The 16,528-nt window shown below is 33.6% G+C and overlaps 4 protein-coding genes across 7 annotated transcripts; 3 read left to right on the forward strand and 1 right to left on the reverse strand.

The window, feature by feature from the left end:
• The first annotated feature begins 1,182 nt into the window (after positions 1-1,182).
• Positions 1,183-8,985, forward strand: LOC124435350 (paxillin-like). 4 transcript variants are annotated; one of them, XM_046985288.1, is made up of 9 exons: positions 1,245-1,454; positions 2,234-2,425; positions 3,051-3,119; positions 3,245-3,493; positions 3,936-4,240; positions 4,311-4,541; positions 4,656-4,800; positions 8,037-8,436; positions 8,496-8,985. In XM_046985288.1, exons 1-8 carry the CDS (start codon positions 1,442-1,444, stop codon positions 8,048-8,050), a joined length of 1,218 nt encoding a protein of 405 aa, XP_046841244.1. In that variant the 5' UTR covers positions 1,245-1,441; the 3' UTR covers positions 8,051-8,436; positions 8,496-8,985. The 4 variants fall into 4 exon arrangements, with proteins under 4 accessions (XP_046841242.1, XP_046841244.1, XP_046841243.1 ...); XM_046985287.1 differs by lacking the exons at positions 8,037-8,436; positions 8,496-8,985 and adding an exon at positions 5,555-5,842; XM_046985286.1 differs by lacking the exons at positions 8,037-8,436; positions 8,496-8,985 and having other exon boundaries at positions 1,183-1,449; positions 2,229-2,425; positions 4,656-5,360.
• Positions 5,203-7,828, reverse strand: LOC124435351 (serine/threonine-protein phosphatase 4 catalytic subunit). The gene is made up of 12 exons (XM_046985289.1): positions 7,590-7,828; positions 7,369-7,440; positions 7,223-7,274; positions 7,079-7,129; positions 6,875-6,976; positions 6,634-6,807; positions 6,506-6,556; positions 6,367-6,442; positions 6,206-6,273; positions 5,995-6,116; positions 5,734-5,812; positions 5,203-5,657 (listed from the first exon to the last, which is right to left on the reverse strand). The coding sequence occupies exons 1-12, from the start codon at positions 7,616-7,618 to the stop codon at positions 5,607-5,609; spliced, it is 927 nt and encodes a 308-aa protein (XP_046841245.1). The 5' UTR covers positions 7,619-7,828; the 3' UTR covers positions 5,203-5,606.
• A 949-nt stretch (positions 8,986-9,934) lies between the features above and the next one.
• Positions 9,935-13,859, forward strand: LOC124434537. The gene is made up of 10 exons (XM_046984425.1): positions 9,935-11,607; positions 11,703-11,875; positions 11,950-12,127; positions 12,201-12,308; positions 12,384-12,489; positions 12,566-12,818; positions 12,900-12,957; positions 13,024-13,145; positions 13,271-13,348; positions 13,465-13,859. Exons 1-10 carry the CDS (start codon positions 10,423-10,425, stop codon positions 13,649-13,651), a joined length of 2,448 nt encoding a protein of 815 aa, XP_046840381.1. The 5' UTR covers positions 9,935-10,422; the 3' UTR covers positions 13,652-13,859.
• Positions 13,860-14,300: 441 nt separating this feature from the next.
• On the forward strand, positions 14,301-16,458 carry LOC124434538. The gene is made up of 5 exons (XM_046984427.1): positions 14,301-14,877; positions 14,963-15,283; positions 15,367-16,080; positions 16,158-16,247; positions 16,350-16,458. The coding sequence occupies exons 1-5, from the start codon at positions 14,833-14,835 to the stop codon at positions 16,443-16,445; spliced, it is 1,266 nt and encodes a 421-aa protein (XP_046840383.1). The 5' UTR covers positions 14,301-14,832; the 3' UTR covers positions 16,446-16,458.
• The last annotated feature ends 70 nt before the right edge of the window (positions 16,459-16,528 follow it).

Below are 16,528 nucleotides of genomic sequence, written 5' to 3' on the forward strand. Positions count from 1 at the left end.
TACGTCATTACTGCAACTTCTTCAAACTATTCCAACTGAAGCTTAGTATTTCGCAGAAAAATTGAACAAATTTTCTGCTAAAAAAATTGAGTTTCACCCATCCTGTTTCAAAATTTCAGTACATTTTTCTAACTTTTGTAAAATGTTTTTTAGGGCAAGGAAGATACAGAACACAACGCAACCAAACCGTTTACTAGAGTTAGAAATACTCTTAAACGTGTTCGTAAGACACATACAAGTAATAAAATATGTTAATCAATCATAGAATTTCAAGCTTCGGTAGTTTTTAAGCACTTAAAACATTGCCTATAACACAAAGGTTTCTTTGTTTTGAAAAATAACAACAAAATCCTACAACGTGACTTGCACTTTTCATTTCAACTGTCATTAAAAAAAATTAATTAACGAAAACAGACAAATGTAATAAATGCGTTTTCACCAAAACTCCAGACTTTTCTACTAAATTTTGAAATCTATTTGAAAAATTTAATGTATGCATAAATAGCTAGATTTTTACGTCATGTGCAAGTTGACCTCGGAAAGGAGTGATTGTCATCGCGCAGAGTCATGAAATGTTTGGGTAAATTACGGATACGGACTGACGGTTACAAACTTTTCTTAATAAAATGATTGAAGTAACACAAAAACTATAATTTTGTTTTATAGTGCATCAATTCTTTCATTTATTATCATTTATAACGAGTAAAAATTACGTAGATTTTACTTACATTTACTACTTTATTAGTTTTTCCCATAATTTTAAAATAGTTGCCTTAGTAACAAGTGTTATATGCATAGGAAATTTTACTGTGAACTAACATTACCTCAATAAGAGTGCAATGTTAGTAAACAATGCATCTATTTGGATGGATGCTTCAAATACAGAGAAAAAATAAATGGTTTTCAATCTGTTTCACCCCCATTTGACTCCTTGATACAGCATGAAAATGAGATTTTAGATTATATCAACTTTGAATGAACCTTATAACACAGCATGAAAGTCACATTTGGGTCACCCTCGTGAAAGTCGTGATGTGAACAACCCCTAAAATATACGGTTTGTATGAATTTAGCTTTTCCTTCCGCTATCGTCCTCCACCGTAATCGTACGTCCGTATCTGCATTTTACTCTAACCCAAATTTTCCAACTTAACTATTGACATTTAGCATAAAAAGCGTACGTAATACTAACCAACGCCTTTATATGTTTTGCCTTATATGGACATGGCCAACAATTATAAAGTCGTGGGATTGCTATAACCGTGTAAGAATCTACGTTTTATTTTCCGGAGATTAGACTTTGAAGGCAAACTAATTTCACAAAGTCATCTGAATTATTCAAGGATAGAGAAATCTTGTGTTGGTCTTACTGAATGTTAGCATAGTGGGACATATTGAGCGTTCGAAAGAAGTCTGTTTACTTGTTCAATCAACTGTTCATATGGATGACTTGGGTATGTAGTAATTTAATATGAAACACCTTGTGTTTTATCTTGAAAATATCTGTTCTTTGCCTAAATCTATTTATTATTTTCTTTCGTATCAAATTGGACGCGTTTATGCTTTACTTAAATGTGTACAGTGTATCAGAAAGGATATTTGTCAACAAATCTTGTGCCATAAACATGCGAGTTAGTGATACTGTCGATGGATTACCCATTTCTTGTGTTCTTTCTTTTAAATCATCTGAAACTATTGTTTGTCGTGAGAAAGACAATAGATTAAATAATCTTTGAATTCTTTCCTATTATCTTTACCTTAATGTTTATTTGGTGAGATAATTCAGAATTCTGTGAGTTGCTTGTGTATTTACTCCTAAAATATTTTATGTCCTCTATAGCCAAAGTTTGAACATTTGGAATATGGCTAAACTAATTCGAAAACATTTTCAATAGCGATTAAAACGTGTGTATAATAAATTATTATATAGAGATGTTTTTTACTATAAATATTCATGATGCCTGTATGTCACATTTATCTATACCTCTTGTCATATTTAATCAGTGCGATGTATACCAAAAAACACGTGAGAAATTTATCTGTTAGTCGTTTAACAGCTAGCTGAGTCAGTGAACGCAAATATATTATGGCACATCGTTTTTAACATATTAACTATTGACGTACTTTTATTCTAATATCAAAACGAACTTCTCATCGTAATTCATTTGTAAAATGGCCGAAAGTACGACTCGAGATTATTCTGTGAAATTCAAGGAAAATATAAACTTTTTAGACGCTTTGTTGGCTGATTTGCAAGCAATTCCAATTGGAGGAAGTCAAAAAACTACGAGGGATCCTAAGGACCCACCACCACCTTTACCGACAGAAAATGACTCTTCACGGCATACATCAATCAGTTTAGGATCAAATTTGTCAGAGTTAGATAGTTTGCTGGAAGATTTGAACATAACAACACATCCTAAAGGTATGAAAGACTTTAATACAGACTAAATTTTAGCTCAGTAAAAATGTCTGGCCATTAAATTACAAGGATAGTTGTTATACTCGTACAGTGTTTGTTGCTGTGTTTTCTTCGATAATCAACAACCGTAATTTGTGTAGTTTAGAATACATTTGCTGAATCGCCCAGCTAATTTTGAATTGTTTAGACTCATTACCATGTATGTTATTTGAGCTTATCGATATATTTCAATTATAAAATAACTGGCTTTATCTTCATACGCAAAACATGTTTCATTCGTTTTAACGAATACTACCCGAAAATGATCAGCTCAACTACATATTTTACATAGAATGTGCCATAATTGTATTATAAATACATTATCTGCATTAACTGAACATATGTGTGCTCAATGTCAATGTGAAATGCCGTAATAGTTTCAAATTAACGTGAGGATTGTTGCAAATTATGTGACAACTTTCATAGTTACATTTTTATTTAGGCTAAGATTTCATTCTAATTTACTGAATGAAAAGTTTATGAATTTTTTATTATTGTGCATGATATCTATCAGTATGTAAGCTTAGTAAGAAATACCAATACCTCTTACCATGGTTCAAATATAATAGAATATGCAACAAATGTTTAGGAGAAAGTAACAGTGTAGATGGAGTGTCAGACAAATACATCAATGATCCACAACAAAACCGACAACCAGGTTAATATCTCATATTTCAGTTACTAGTCTACACTTTTGTATGTGTTTGATGTGTTATGGAAATTTGTTGAAAATTTTAATGTATCAATATTTTATTTTTTAATAATATAATATTTATGTTTCAGTTGAATCATTACTTAGTGAGCTTGATAGTGCTGTAATAAATACACTACAGCAGTCAAATGAATCCCCCTCACAAGATTCAAATTCTCCAAACAAGGCATCATCTGCAACTAAAGAACTAGATGACTTGATGGCATCATTGTCTGATTTCAAAGTAAACGTACAAACTGTTGCACCAGCTCATTCCGTAAAGAATAATGATGAATATGCTAAACCACAGCGATCTGTTTCTTCCAACAAGACTCAACAAGGTATCCTGTAGTGACATAGAAAAATCATTTATTAAATCATTAGCTTGCCCCTACATTTGCCTGTTCATTGTTGCTCCTTGCCTCCACTTGATGTTCATTCCCATTCCTTACCTTTGCTTGATGTTCATTCCCATTCCTTGCCTCCACTTGATGTTCATTCTATTCTTCCTTGCCATTCCACTGTTCATTCTAATTCATTTTTGCTTCATTCATTCCTTGCCTCCACTTGATGTTCATTCTAATTCCTTACCTTTGCTTGATGTTCATTCTAATTCCTTGCCTCCACTTGATGTTCATTCTAATTCCTTACCTTTGCTTGATGATTCATTCTCATTCCTTCCTTGCCTCCACTTGATGTCATTCTAATTCTTTACCTTATGTTCATTCTTTGCTTTGCTTGATGTTTATTCCCATTCCTTGCCTTTGATGTTCATTAATTCAGGTAGTCAACCAGTAAGAACAAGTCAACTGGATTCTATGTTAGGTAGTTTGCAATCTGATATGAATCGACAAGGTGTTAGTACTGTCAAAAAAGGAATATGTGCTGCTTGTAACAAACCAATTGTTGGTCAGGTTGTTACAGCTCTTGGAAAGACATGGCATCCAGAGCATTTTGCATGTGTAGTATGTGAGTTACCTCTTGGATCAAGGAATTTCTTTGAGAGAGATGGAAAGCCTTATTGTGAAAAAGATTATCATGAGCTATATGCACCAAGGTGTGCATACTGTAATCAACCTATTCTTGATGTAAGTCTTAGCAACTGAATTTTTATTGACTTAAGTGTTGTTCAAATTTTCAAACTTTCATTTTCAATAGTCATGTGTTACTGCCCTGGATAAAACCTGGCATCAGGAATGTTTCTTTTGTCATCAATGTGGAAAACAATTTGGTGACTCAGGTTTTCATGAAAGAGATGGAAAACCATTTTGCCGTGATTGTTATTTTGCTGCATTTGCTCCCAAATGTGGTGGTTGTGATCAGCCAATAATGAATAATTATATTGCTGCTTTGGGTCAACACTGGCATCAAGAATGCTTTGTGTGTTATGTAAGTGATGAGTTAACTTATAATTAAGTCATGGTAGAATTTCTACTAACTTTCATTTTTGTTTTTTCCTATCACAAAAACACTTGTATAATAAACATTGCAATCATTTTCTAGGAATGCCATGAACCGTTTCAGGGAGGAAGTTTCTTTGAACATGAAGGCAAACCTTATTGTGAGATGCATTATCATTCAAAGCGTGGTACCTTGTGTTATAACTGCCAGAAACCAATCACTGGTCGATGTATTACTGCCATGCATCGTAAGTTCCATCCTGAACATTTCATTTGTGCATTTTGCCTTAAGCAACTGAACAAGGGAACTTTCAAAGAACAAAATGACAAACCATATTGCCATTCTTGCTTTGTGAAATTATTTGCTTGAAAGTTCAAGGGGACAAAGTATTTTTGTGGCAATATAAAAGAGATGGAAGGCTTTTGTAGATGAAAATTTTATCAGTGGTTCAAGAATTTAGGTTATATTCTGAGAAATATTGGTGGATGTACCCTCCTTGCTTGTTCAACTACTGTTGGTTCAACGAGGAAAGGAATTTAAATTTGTTGGGCATTTTCATAAAATATTAATGTTGTAGTTTTTGACAAAAGCATTTGAGATATGAAATTGCTCAGATAAACTTTTCTTCTGATAAATGAAGAAACTTGGATAAGCAAAAAAATGTAAATGTTTATGTGAATCTTAAAACTTGCTTATTTTCTCATGTCAGGTTCAAACCTTGTAACATATGAAACTTTTTTAACCTTGTTTCCATACAATAAAGAACATTTTATAAAGAGTAGAAAATAAAAACTGTCCATTGTTTTAGTTTCTGTGTTATTAGTGTCTTCAAATGGAAATCAAGGTACGATACCACTATATTATTGAATTAATATATATATTTTTTAAAGTGTCCATTGTATTTTGGTGGACACATGAACCATGAAAATTTTCATAATTAAAATTAAGGAATTCATGACATCCTGGTCGGGCCTCAATGATTTTTTCTTTACCACCTTCAGTATACCTGGTAACTCAAAAACAACTTTCACTTAGATGGAAATAAAAATTACCTCACAGGAAGTAATCAATCACTGGTCTTTTAGTTGGAATGCCTCGAACATCCTAGGTATAAATAGTAGTTGCAACTTTCAAATTATTTAGGCACACACAGGCAATAAAATTTTCTTTAACAGTTTACCTGTGGGGCTGCTTCAAATATTGTAAAATCTCGCTGGAGATGTTCATCCAATTGCAATATAGCTGCAACATTTCCACATCTGTTAAAAATATATTTTATTCATTCTTGGCATGTTGATACTATCTTATTAATAATATATTTGAGGCTGAAAGACCAGGTAATTTATCAAAACTAAAATTTTATAACATCTTTATAAAATAATAGTTTTGATCACAAAGTGTGTATTGGTCTTTGATTTATCTGATTGTGTGCCTTTGCTACCTGTAGCAATAGTTTGGTGCTGACCAAACTGTGAGAACTGTTTCATTAAAATGCCATTTGTAACCTTCCATGACCAGTTGATGAGCACGACAAATGATGTCAATGTTATTTGTTGAATTAAACTGTAAGAAGCAAAAAATAACAGTCTTATTGTGTGCAATATGATTTCAAGCAAGTAAATTGATCATTAAAGCAGGAAGAAATACATAACCTGTGAAACAACATCACTTCCAAACAGATAACCCGCTCCACGTGGACTTACACCCCAACCTTGTGTATCTTAACATGAAAATCTTGTCACAATGAGTACTTATGTGTATAAATTTCTAGTCTTAGGATAATGAATAAAAACTTGTAGCTACCAATACAAACCTTCAGGATCTGACCATAAAAGGTCACACATTGGTCCATCATGTGGAACTTCTTGCTTACGATCGATTGATCGGATCTAAAAAATCATAAATAGAAATAAGTACAGTTGAAACATTTATTACCAAAGATTTTTTATCACCTGGTCTAAAGTAGTAATTGAAGGTGACAGACCTCCATGAACACAAAATATCTAAAAAACAAAAACAAATATTGATTGAACTACTTTCAAAGGTAGAATTAATAAATTGATTGCAAAAAAAAACATACTCTGTTATCAATGATAGCTGATAGGCTAAGATAGTCAAATATTTCTGTACAATATCGCCACACAGACACAGAACCATATTTCTTAAGACATTCATCATAAAAACCATAAACTTGTGTGATCTGTCTACTTTCGTGATTGCCTCGAATAAGTGTTATTCTGTCAGGATAACGAACCTAAATGAAAAACAACATACTCAAATAAACCTATTATTTTAAAAAGAGTAGAATTATGATGAAATACCTTCAGTGCCAAAAGCAAAAGAAATGTCTCAACACTATAAAACCCTCGATCAACAAAATCACCCATGAAAAGATAGTTAGTCTCTGGTACATCACCTCCAACCTAAATAATTAACATTGTATCATAATTCATCATTCAGTTCTTTTTGACATGGGAACTGGGGAGATTGGTAACACATCATTAAAAGTTGGGCATAGTTCATACCTTGAAAAGTTCCTTAAGATCATAGAACTGACCATGGATATCACCACATACCTTTATAATTGTAACAACAGTCAAATTTTATGTATGTACAATGAAGTACAAATATGGCTAAAGCAAGTAGAAGGCGAAAACATGAATTAATACCGTTACAGGTGAGTCTACTCTCTGAACATTACTCTCTTCAACCAATATTTCTCTGCATAAAATACAAACATTTTATCTTATTTGTTGTTTGCGTATAGAGTTCAGATGACATAACAGATTTTTGTATTTTGTAAAATTTGTTGTACCTTGCCTTTCCACATAATTGTTTAACCTCGTTTTCTGTAATAAGCTCACATCTACGAAGTTTGTCTATTTGACTGAGAAAAATACGGAACAAATGTTCAAAAACGAGAGAAGAAAATTTTAAGGTTGTCGAAACGTCAGTCAGAAGAACGTATTCATATTTGCTGGGAAGAAAATTTTCAGCGCGATAAAAATACATTTTAACATTTTAATGTTTACATACCGGTCTAAGTCGCTGCAGGAATCTAACATCTTAGAAACAAAAAATGCTGTTTTCTTGATTCAAATACCTTCCCATTAATTGACGATTATTGACTACAAGTCTTCAAGATCGTAGAGACCGTAATACATACAGTCATCAAGAGATCAGTGTCAGTGATAAGTATCGTACATTGTACAAATGTATAAATGTACAAATGTACAAATGTACGACATAAAAAGTTGTGAATTTGAAAATCAAAACTGGTAATTGATCGCCGAGGACTAGGTTCCAACACAAAAACAATCCATTTATAACACTGAGTCTACTGAAGATACGTTTAAAAGAAATATCGATGAATCTCATATACAGTTTGGAAGCTCGTTGGCTCACGTGGTATATGTAGCAGTCGTAACTGTGCATGATGTTACTGAAGATATGTAAATATAACTACCAGCGTCTTTCCTTTAGGACGAGGTATCTGATTTCGAAAGTGAAGAGGAAGCAATCACACAAGAAATTTGCAGGAAGATTCAAAGTGCTCTGCAAAGTTTGCATATACAGATGAAGTATTGTGAGAAGAGTACTCTATGAAATGTTACTGACGAGGGATAGTACAAGGACCAAAGAAGAAAAATGCTGCTTCTCTGTGAGACTGTAGAAGGATTAATTCACGTTCATTCACGAGAGAAATGAAAATGGCTGTGATGATGGAGATGAGTCTCCTTATTTGATGCCTATTTCTTTCGGGTACGCTGCGAAAAATTCCAGAGTTCGGAATGAATTTGACGTGTTGCGAATGCTTGGAAAAAGGAGGGTTTGCTTCAGTTGTCAAGGAAACTTTTTCTTACATACATCGTTTAAATAGATGGTAATTTGGTTGTGAAGGAAATTTTGTACGTGATTTGAAAATGCTATATATGCACTTAGGTACGTATTAAATTGGACGACTGTCTCTATGCGATCAAAAGAATTCGTTTGAATCAGAAAAGTGCACAGTTTAATCGCAAAATTACTCGAGAAGAGAAGTTACTTTCTAGATTGAATCATGAAAATATTTCAAGGTAAAAAGAAGTTTACTATCCATAATGAATCAAACTCTATAGCATATGGGTTGAAAACGAGGTTCAATTTAGACGATACAAATTGCTTGGCTTATTAATTAATGTTATCTTTATAGAACTGTTATAAAAAGTAGATAATCCCTTTTTTACACAAAGCCTATGGATGCTTTTGTTCATGATGAGAGAGTTATATTATTTAAGGAGATTGTCGTTCATCACGAGAGAGTTATGAGAACGTTACAATGTAAAAGGTAATAAGTAAAAAACGTATAAACATGTTTAGAGATGGTTTAAATTATAAGTCAAAAAGGCAGAAGTCGTTTGAACCTTTGCAGTAAGAACTCTTGTAAACAAAACGATAAAATTCCAAAGCAAAAAAACCCTGTTTTCGGTCCATGCTTCCCGATACCTTCTTAAGCGTAAGGCACTAGAACGCCGCATGTTAATGTAATTTATGATCCACATGAGACTATAAATTCTACGGCAACGCATTGCTCCCGTCGTATTGTTTGGTAGGAGATTTCGGCCCCTCAAGCTATCCTACTTGGGAGATGCAATAGCAAGCTTCCGCCCATCAGACCCCGAGATCACCTGCGATAGGCTTTGCTCGGGGTACGCAGGGAGAGTGCGGTCGCCACCGAAGTTTGGGCTCCGCTTCGACTGAGCGCTCTAATTACTCCATATTCGGTACTAGTACATACAGTTGGTCTTTGCCATGACGATGAACTTGAAGAGTTGGCGAAGTTGACTACGAAGGCTCCGATTAATTCTCAATTAATTTGTGACGGAGCAAGCTCTGAAATTGGTGCTTGTATATGCGCTTAGCAAATTTTTCAATCATATATTTTTGGCATGCTCTTTGTCTACTTAAGCTTGTTTTGACAAATGCATATCAAACTCATCAACACTTTGTAAGCCACTCGCAATATCCTTGACAATGTTTGAGATATTTTTGTTTTTCTGCAGAACTTTGTATCTGCATATTTTGTGCACAAACAATGCTCTGATATTTATGATAGATATTATAATTCGTGGATTGAGGTAGAAGAAATACTTGAAAAGACACTTCCAACAGTGAAACAAAATCAACAGACGAAACAACGACGCCAGGTTGAAGATAGCTTGATGAAATTGAACGTAGTTGAAGTACCTAGCGTACGCTCGAGAGTTTTGTATGAGGACTCGTTAACCAATGAAAACACGTATGATTCCAAGCATGTTGACGACTATAAAAGCTCTAGCGAGGAGTATTGATAGTTCAAAAGTAAAAAAGTTCGACGAGAGAGTTGGCAGGAGTCTTGCTGACAAAATAGTACTGACAAAATACTGACAAAATTTTGGTGCTAAGCGACCGCTATATTAATCTGATGGCTGTCTTTGACTGTTGACTATGACATGACTGTTGACTATGACACGACTGTTGACTATGACATGACTGTATAATGAAGTGGCAGGTTGATCGAATGAACGAAATGGGGCTGTTGTGAAACAGATTATATGTTTTCTTGTTCGCACGTTTACAAAAAGAAGATTCGGACATTTTTATGGCGATATATATCATTTGGTTGAATATAATTTCTCAAAACAAACCAAAATAAATGAAACAGGATCAAAAATGTTGGTCCATTCATTTTGTATTAAAAACCACCTGTTGGAATAAGCTTCTCTTATGAATTATGTACTAAAAATATCTAGAAAAGACTGTATCATATTATGCATTTTCTAACGTTTGTTTTGCTTTCTACTCACTTTTGGATGAAAAATATCTATATATTTAGTTTTGCCACCAAAATATGTCGATACGTTTGTACGACTCAAATTTAGAGAAAAAAGGATTGCATATTTATGTATTTATTTTAGAGAAATTTACGTCGCTCAGATCTGAAATCTACTCAAAACCGTTTCATTGCGATGGTCATCGATGGAAACTGCAGGCTGGTATAAAGGAGAAATATTATTTCGGCGTGTTTTTACGATGGTTAGGAGGTGGAAAACTGACGAATGGAGTAAAATGTAAAATGCAATTCACATTGGGTATTTTAAACAGAAGAGAACCTTCAAAATCCATTCGTCGAGGTGATTTGGATGGGAAAGCGGACGAGTTTACAATATCTGGTTGTGGTATAGGTTGGGGAAAACTAGCCACATTAGATCAGCTGACTAAAGATCGTGGTTTCATCATTGATGATAGTGTACTTGTTGAGTTACAATGTCGTATAACCGAGACGACTTTTCAACAAAAACTTGCGTGTGATTTAAGCCCTGGTGAAAAGTTTGTGAAAAGTTCCATGTTTTCAATTTGCAATGGACGATGGTCCATTATAATGTTTCCACAAGGATTACCTGTTAATTCGTCTGGTAGTGATAGCATCCATGAAAATCCTCAAAGTGATGATGTTGCTGTGTATCTTCTTCGTGAAGATACCACTCTTCTTCGTTACAAGATCAGCTTTTCATTTCATGTTCGGAGCAAGCTCGCTAAAACACATGAGATCACGTACAATTTCTATGAAACTGACGAAAACGCTTGTAATGATGTCTTTGGAGTCGAGAACTTTATTCCAATGAAAGAAATGAAAAAAATTTCAAAAAATGGAAAAGTGAAAATAAACGTAAAAATAAAATTAATGGAACCATATTTCTATCTTGCTTTGAGCCCGGAGAAAATTCGGAACAACTATGGTGATACGTGTACACGAGAGGATCTTGTTGATCAATGTAACAATTCCCTATGTCTTACGCTTGCTGCATCTCAAAACGAAAAAGTAGTGTTTACACTTACATACGACCCACAAGGAGAGAATAAAACCATTGATGAAACACCTTATTTCAAGAAGATCTTTTGGCGAATTATCCTCAATTCTTTAGAAAATGATTCCGAAACTGTTGTCGTCTCCTCATCAGATGAGCCCGGAAGAAGCTCGTTTTGTTACAGCAAAGCGATGAACTCGATTATATCTAGTTTAGATATTCAAAAGGTGAGAACCGCCCGCGAGAAAGGGGGGTGGGTGGGTGGGGTCGGGGAAATGAATGGTTTTTTTTAATTACGTTTTCAATTTTTTTTATGGTTTAGATCCTCGAGAAAAACAGTGTATATCTTGATGATGAAGGCTTTCTTAGTGTTCATATGCTTATTATGGATGCAAATCTGTTGTATGATCCATTGCTTAACCCTCTTACTAAAAACAGCGTCTCTAAATTAAAAGAGGAAAATGAACATGGACTGAGGAGCCTAGAACGCGAACGGTAAATTGATCAAATTCGTGACAATCATGTCATACTTTTCGTTGTTAGTCAATTATTTCTTATATTATATGTAGTGAAAGTTTTATTCACGAGAAATTGACGGAGAAAGATGAAATCATTTCAGAGCAAAAGGAACTGCTTGAAAAGACAGACAGCATCATTGAAGCGCACGAAACAACTAACGATGATTTGAAGAACGAGAAGGAGAAAAATGTTAAATATTCCATTGATCTTGGTCACAGTAAATCAGATGTATTCATGATAATTCATACGAAAATTTATGACCGTGTATCAAAATGTCAGAAATGTTTTATGGTTTTTGCAGGAACATCTTGAACGAAGTTTGCAACAACTAATCAGGAACGCAAAACCATCGAAAGAAGATTTAAAAGCCCAGAAAGCTATCGAAAAAAAACTTACCAAGTTTTTAAAGGTTTCTCTTGTGTTGAGTTATTCGTGATTTAAAATTCATACATAATTCCAACCTAATTTCTCATTTTGCTATTAGAAGAAACTTCCGTTTAACATAAGCCGTGTCTCAGCTATAGATGCTTACGGACAGAACACAACATTGAAAGGAATTAGACAGTGTAACTTGGCCATTGCCATTCAAGGTCATGTGGGTTATTTTTTGCTCGAGATCAACAAGACATTATCTTTATTTGATGTATTTTTGTATCTCGTTTCCAGACCTTCCTAGCACGGAACATGACAGTTGGCTACCCAGTATCATAGAAACAATTAAAACATTACTTGAGCAAAAAGACGAGAACGAAACGACTCTGCCTTCGTGCAATGACTTCACTACGACATCGACCACTGTACACTTTAAATGTGATGAAGTCATTGTATCGCTTGCACCAATCAACGACTGGGAAGAGAAAGGTGGAGTCCAGGCCCTTTATCAGATGAGCATGAAGCAAGATCCTTCTGTTCAAATTTAGTAAGAAATTGGTTTTGTTGGAGTTAACTTTATTGATTCTCAACCATTATATTTATTGTTTTTAACATTATTCTATTGCAGTTATCAAAACAATGTTTGTGAACTTCAAGCAAAATTTATATCCAAACAGTCAGATAAGGTTGTAAAGTTGTATCATTAATAGATAAAATTCTTTGATGACTTTGACTGGATTTTCTATTTCAAGTGCAAAGATTTGATACGAGTTGTAAAGAAATGGAGTTATGATACTGAATGGAAAGATGGACGTCGACCTGGAGATTATCTTCTTGCATTACTTGTTGTTCAATCTTATGAAATTATTCAACCGTATGTTTTTTTCATTTTTTTAATTTTTGAAAACGCTACAACGCCTACAAAGTATGATTTAAGTTTTTATTGTTTTTTTTTTATTCGATGTAACATCTGTTCACGTATAAAAATTAATGTTTTAGTGACATGTGCGAACCAACTTCAACTGATCTAGATATTTTGATAGAAATGGCCGAACTTGTGGACGATGTCAATCTGGAGTAAGTAAATAAATCTCGAGTGTGTTTAAAACATAAAATTCTTCGTTCATGGCTGGGGTGTTACACTTGTTGTTAAATAGAAATACTTTCTGACGTTTATTTTTTGTCTATTGTAGACTATCTTGGGATACATCCAACTACATATCTGCTCAATATCCTCCAAAGTACTTTCCTAAACCATTTTTACATCCTATCATTCAGGATCCTGCTATACCCACACATAATGTGGCGGAGACAAATGTGGGAGATTGGAACGAGTTCAGGAGCAAATTTAAAGACTGGGTTTTATCTCTCTCACGATGATATAATAATACAAATGATGATCACAGAAGTTTGCTAAATAGTCTTCACTATAATATCAATGCAGCATTGAACCTTTTTTACATAAAATCAATGGTTTTGGGGTAGATCCTTTTTTAGTATAGTTGAATGGAAAAAGCATTATCAAGGGGTTTTTCTAGTAAAATTATTGATGAAATTATTATTCAAATATATCTTATAATTGTTTTCATATAATGGTTGAAAAATGTTTAGACAAATATGTTGAGAACTGCAATTATTTTACATTCACGGTAAAATGGTTGTTAAAACATGCAGTACTTTACTTAAATCATTGCGTCGGCTGTATCAAATGTTGATAAATTTAATGGAAAACTTATCTGCATACAACAGTACCATGAATTGTTCCCATCACCTATCATATGTTCAGGATTTGTTATTTGAAGGCGCAATTATAAAAATTGCAAATAGATCCATAATGGATAATACGAGGAAAATATCAGTTTGAAATTTAACCGTGGATTACTATTTTACAAATGACAATAATATTTTCTGAATTCACGCATGATGCACCAAGCAGGTATAAGATCAAAACAAATAATCATAGAACGAATGATTTCTGTGTACTTGTAGTGATTTTATGCCTTGAATATCTTCAACTATTTTACAAACAAAAGTTTTTATAGATTTCAAGATCAAACCTAACTCTCTCGTCAACCAATGACAACAATGTGGAACATTTCATCTCCTCGTTTTGCAACTGAACTGCGTCAGCACTAGACTCTTTACTTTTTCCTCGACTGTTAGTGATATATTGTAAATAGTTGAGCTCCGTAGTATCGTGAGATGTTTGTCAGGATCATTCCAGGTTAGTGCAGTCTTGATCACTAACACCAACAGTCCTAAGACTGGCTACACTAACTTGGACGATCAACATCTACTAACATGTAAAGATAGAGATATTTGTGATTCGGAAGTTTTGATATAAATTTATAATAATTTGGATTTTTTGTTTTAAAATAATCATATGACGAGTATCATTTCAGTGTAAATTAAGATGTATAAGTTCAGTGGCTAAAGGTGACCAATCATTGTTGAGTATTTATTTCACAAAATTCAAAATGTCGAAGAAGCTAATTTCTCGAAGGAAGAAAGTGAGCTGAGAAAACTTTTTGTTTTTATAACCGTCGCTTATAGTTTCTAAGATGTTCTCTACTCCAGATTACGACCAAGAAAACATATTTAGAGAGGTTCGTTGCAAGAAAGCGCTCTTTTTTTCACTATCCCGAAAATTTGATTTTAATAATTTTTAAAATTTCATATTGTATGCCACAGGGTTTAGCAACGACTCCATGTCGAAAGCCTTTGAAACTTATTCAAAAAGAAAGTTTATCTGGCACACCAGTAACGAAGAAAAAAGCCAGACCAAGATCTTGTCACCGCTCCAATATCTCACGACATGGATTGGCAAGACAGCTTCAAAGAAAAAGTCTGCCGTTTGCATTATCTAAGCCATTTTACATATTTGAAGAGGATTCAAAGAAGCAACTGGCAAATAGTAATTTTACGGACAGTATTTTATCCGAAGTGGTTAATGATGACTTAAACAAAATGGTTCAAAATAAAGTTTCAGAAACGATAAGGAAAATAAGAAAGGTAATGGATTGAAGTGAGATAGTTTTGGAAATTTTTGTGATTTTATTTAGTTTGACGGATTAAGTGAGTACCTTTTGTTGCAGAAGTATGAAGAGGAAATTGAAGAAAAACAGCAAGATATAGAAGTGAAAACAAAGACAATTGCATGTCTTCTTTCAGAAAATGAAAAGCTAAAAAATTCTTGTAATCATGTTGGAACTGTGGAACATGTTGTTGATAAAGATGAAGGAAGTATAATATCAACGTTTGTTCAAGAAATCATCTCAAATGCAATCGATGAGATTAAAGACGAGCTTGATAATCCTGACCAAAAGTTTCCATTATGTGATGGTTTAGCTTCTATTCTTGAAGAGGAAAAAGGGTCATCACAATCACAGGAAACTCAAACGAAATCTACAAATAAGAATGTCATTAAATGCAAGTATGTTGATGTATCAACTTTTACAACACCAAAGCAATGTACGTCCAAAGAGAAATGTACTTCTATCACACCAATTCAAAGAATGGATATTTCTATAGAAACATCTCCACTTGTAGCTGCCCTACAACCTGAAATAATTACCAGTCTTCCATTTCACCGATTACAAACAGAGTTAGAGTCCGCAGCAATCAGCAATGAGTTATTGAGAGCAGAATGTTCTCATCTCAATACAAAAGTTGATGGTTTGCAGGCAACCTTGACTAATGTTTCAGAAAAGTCAAAATTTGAGTGTAGCTCCTTGCAAGAAAAGATCAACAATCTTGAAACAAGACTGGATGATGCTTTGGAGAAGAATCATCAGCTAGAAATGACGAAGGTTTGTCATTTTATACATATTGTGGATAAATTGTTGTAAAATTGATTTTTTTATTTAGTATTATTTGAATTTTTCAGCCTCTAAATGTTGAGGAATATGATGCAACAATAGCCACACTACAAAAGGAAATTTTATTGAAAGAAAAACAAATGTTATTCTATATAAAGGTGGGTTGGTATTTGGTTAAAACTCATTTTAAATAATCAACAGGCATCAATTGAAAATTGTGACGGGAAAGTTGATTTTGTTACTTAAACTTTTCTAAATAGAAAGCATCAGAGACTGAAAACTTGCAACAAGATTTAAGAAGAATGTACAGCAAATATAACACTGAGGTAAATCTCAGATTTAATATAATAATTTAACATAAATTGCATTCTTAACTTGAATTCTCATAAGACAATAGATAATAACAAGTTATCAACTTCAGCATCAGCAATGTACAATG

The sequence above is a fragment of the Xenia sp. Carnegie-2017 genome, unplaced genomic scaffold (assembly GCF_021976095.1).
Source record: "Xenia sp. Carnegie-2017 unplaced genomic scaffold, XeniaSp_v1 HiC_scaffold_14, whole genome shotgun sequence".
In the NCBI taxonomy this organism is placed as follows: Eukaryota; Metazoa; Cnidaria; class Anthozoa; order Malacalcyonacea; family Xeniidae; genus Xenia; species Xenia sp. Carnegie-2017.

What these genes read in the sequence shown, in the direction of transcription:
- LOC124435350 (XM_046985286.1), top strand. An exon ending in ACAACAAAACCGACAACCAG is followed by an intron (nt 3,120 to 3,244) that starts GTTAATATCTCA and finishes TTTATGTTTCAG; the next exon opens with TTGAATCATTACTTAGTGAG. An exon ending in TTCCAACAAGACTCAACAAG is followed by an intron (nt 3,494 to 3,935) that starts GTATCCTGTAGT and finishes TCATTAATTCAG; the next exon opens with GTAGTCAACCAGTAAGAACA.
- LOC124435351 (XM_046985289.1), bottom strand. Translation starts at nt 7,618, where the DNA reads ATGTTAGATTCCTGCAGCGACTTAGACCG. An exon ending in GAAGTGATGTTGTTTCACAG is followed by an intron (nt 6,117 to 6,205) that starts GTTATGTATTTC and finishes TGCTTCTTACAG; the next exon opens with TTTAATTCAACAAATAACAT. An exon ending in TATTTGAAGCAGCCCCACAG is followed by an intron (nt 5,658 to 5,733) that starts GTAAACTGTTAA and finishes ATTTATACCTAG; the next exon opens with GATGTTCGAGGCATTCCAAC.
- LOC124434537 (XM_046984425.1), top strand. Translation starts at nt 10,423, where the DNA reads ATGTCGATACGTTTGTACGACTCAAATTTAGAGAAAAAAGGATTGCAT. An exon ending in CTAGTTTAGATATTCAAAAG is followed by an intron (nt 11,608 to 11,702) that starts GTGAGAACCGCC and finishes TTTATGGTTTAG; the next exon opens with ATCCTCGAGAAAAACAGTGT. An exon ending in GTGGACGATGTCAATCTGGA is followed by an intron (nt 13,349 to 13,464) that starts GTAAGTAAATAA and finishes TGTCTATTGTAG; the next exon opens with ACTATCTTGGGATACATCCA.
- LOC124434538 (XM_046984427.1), top strand. Translation starts at nt 14,833, where the DNA reads ATGTTCTCTACTCCAGATTACGACCAAGAAAACATATTTAGAGAG. An exon ending in CGATAAGGAAAATAAGAAAG is followed by an intron (nt 15,284 to 15,366) that starts GTAATGGATTGA and finishes CTTTTGTTGCAG; the next exon opens with AAGTATGAAGAGGAAATTGA. An exon ending in AAATGTTATTCTATATAAAG is followed by an intron (nt 16,248 to 16,349) that starts GTGGGTTGGTAT and finishes TTTTCTAAATAG; the next exon opens with AAAGCATCAGAGACTGAAAA.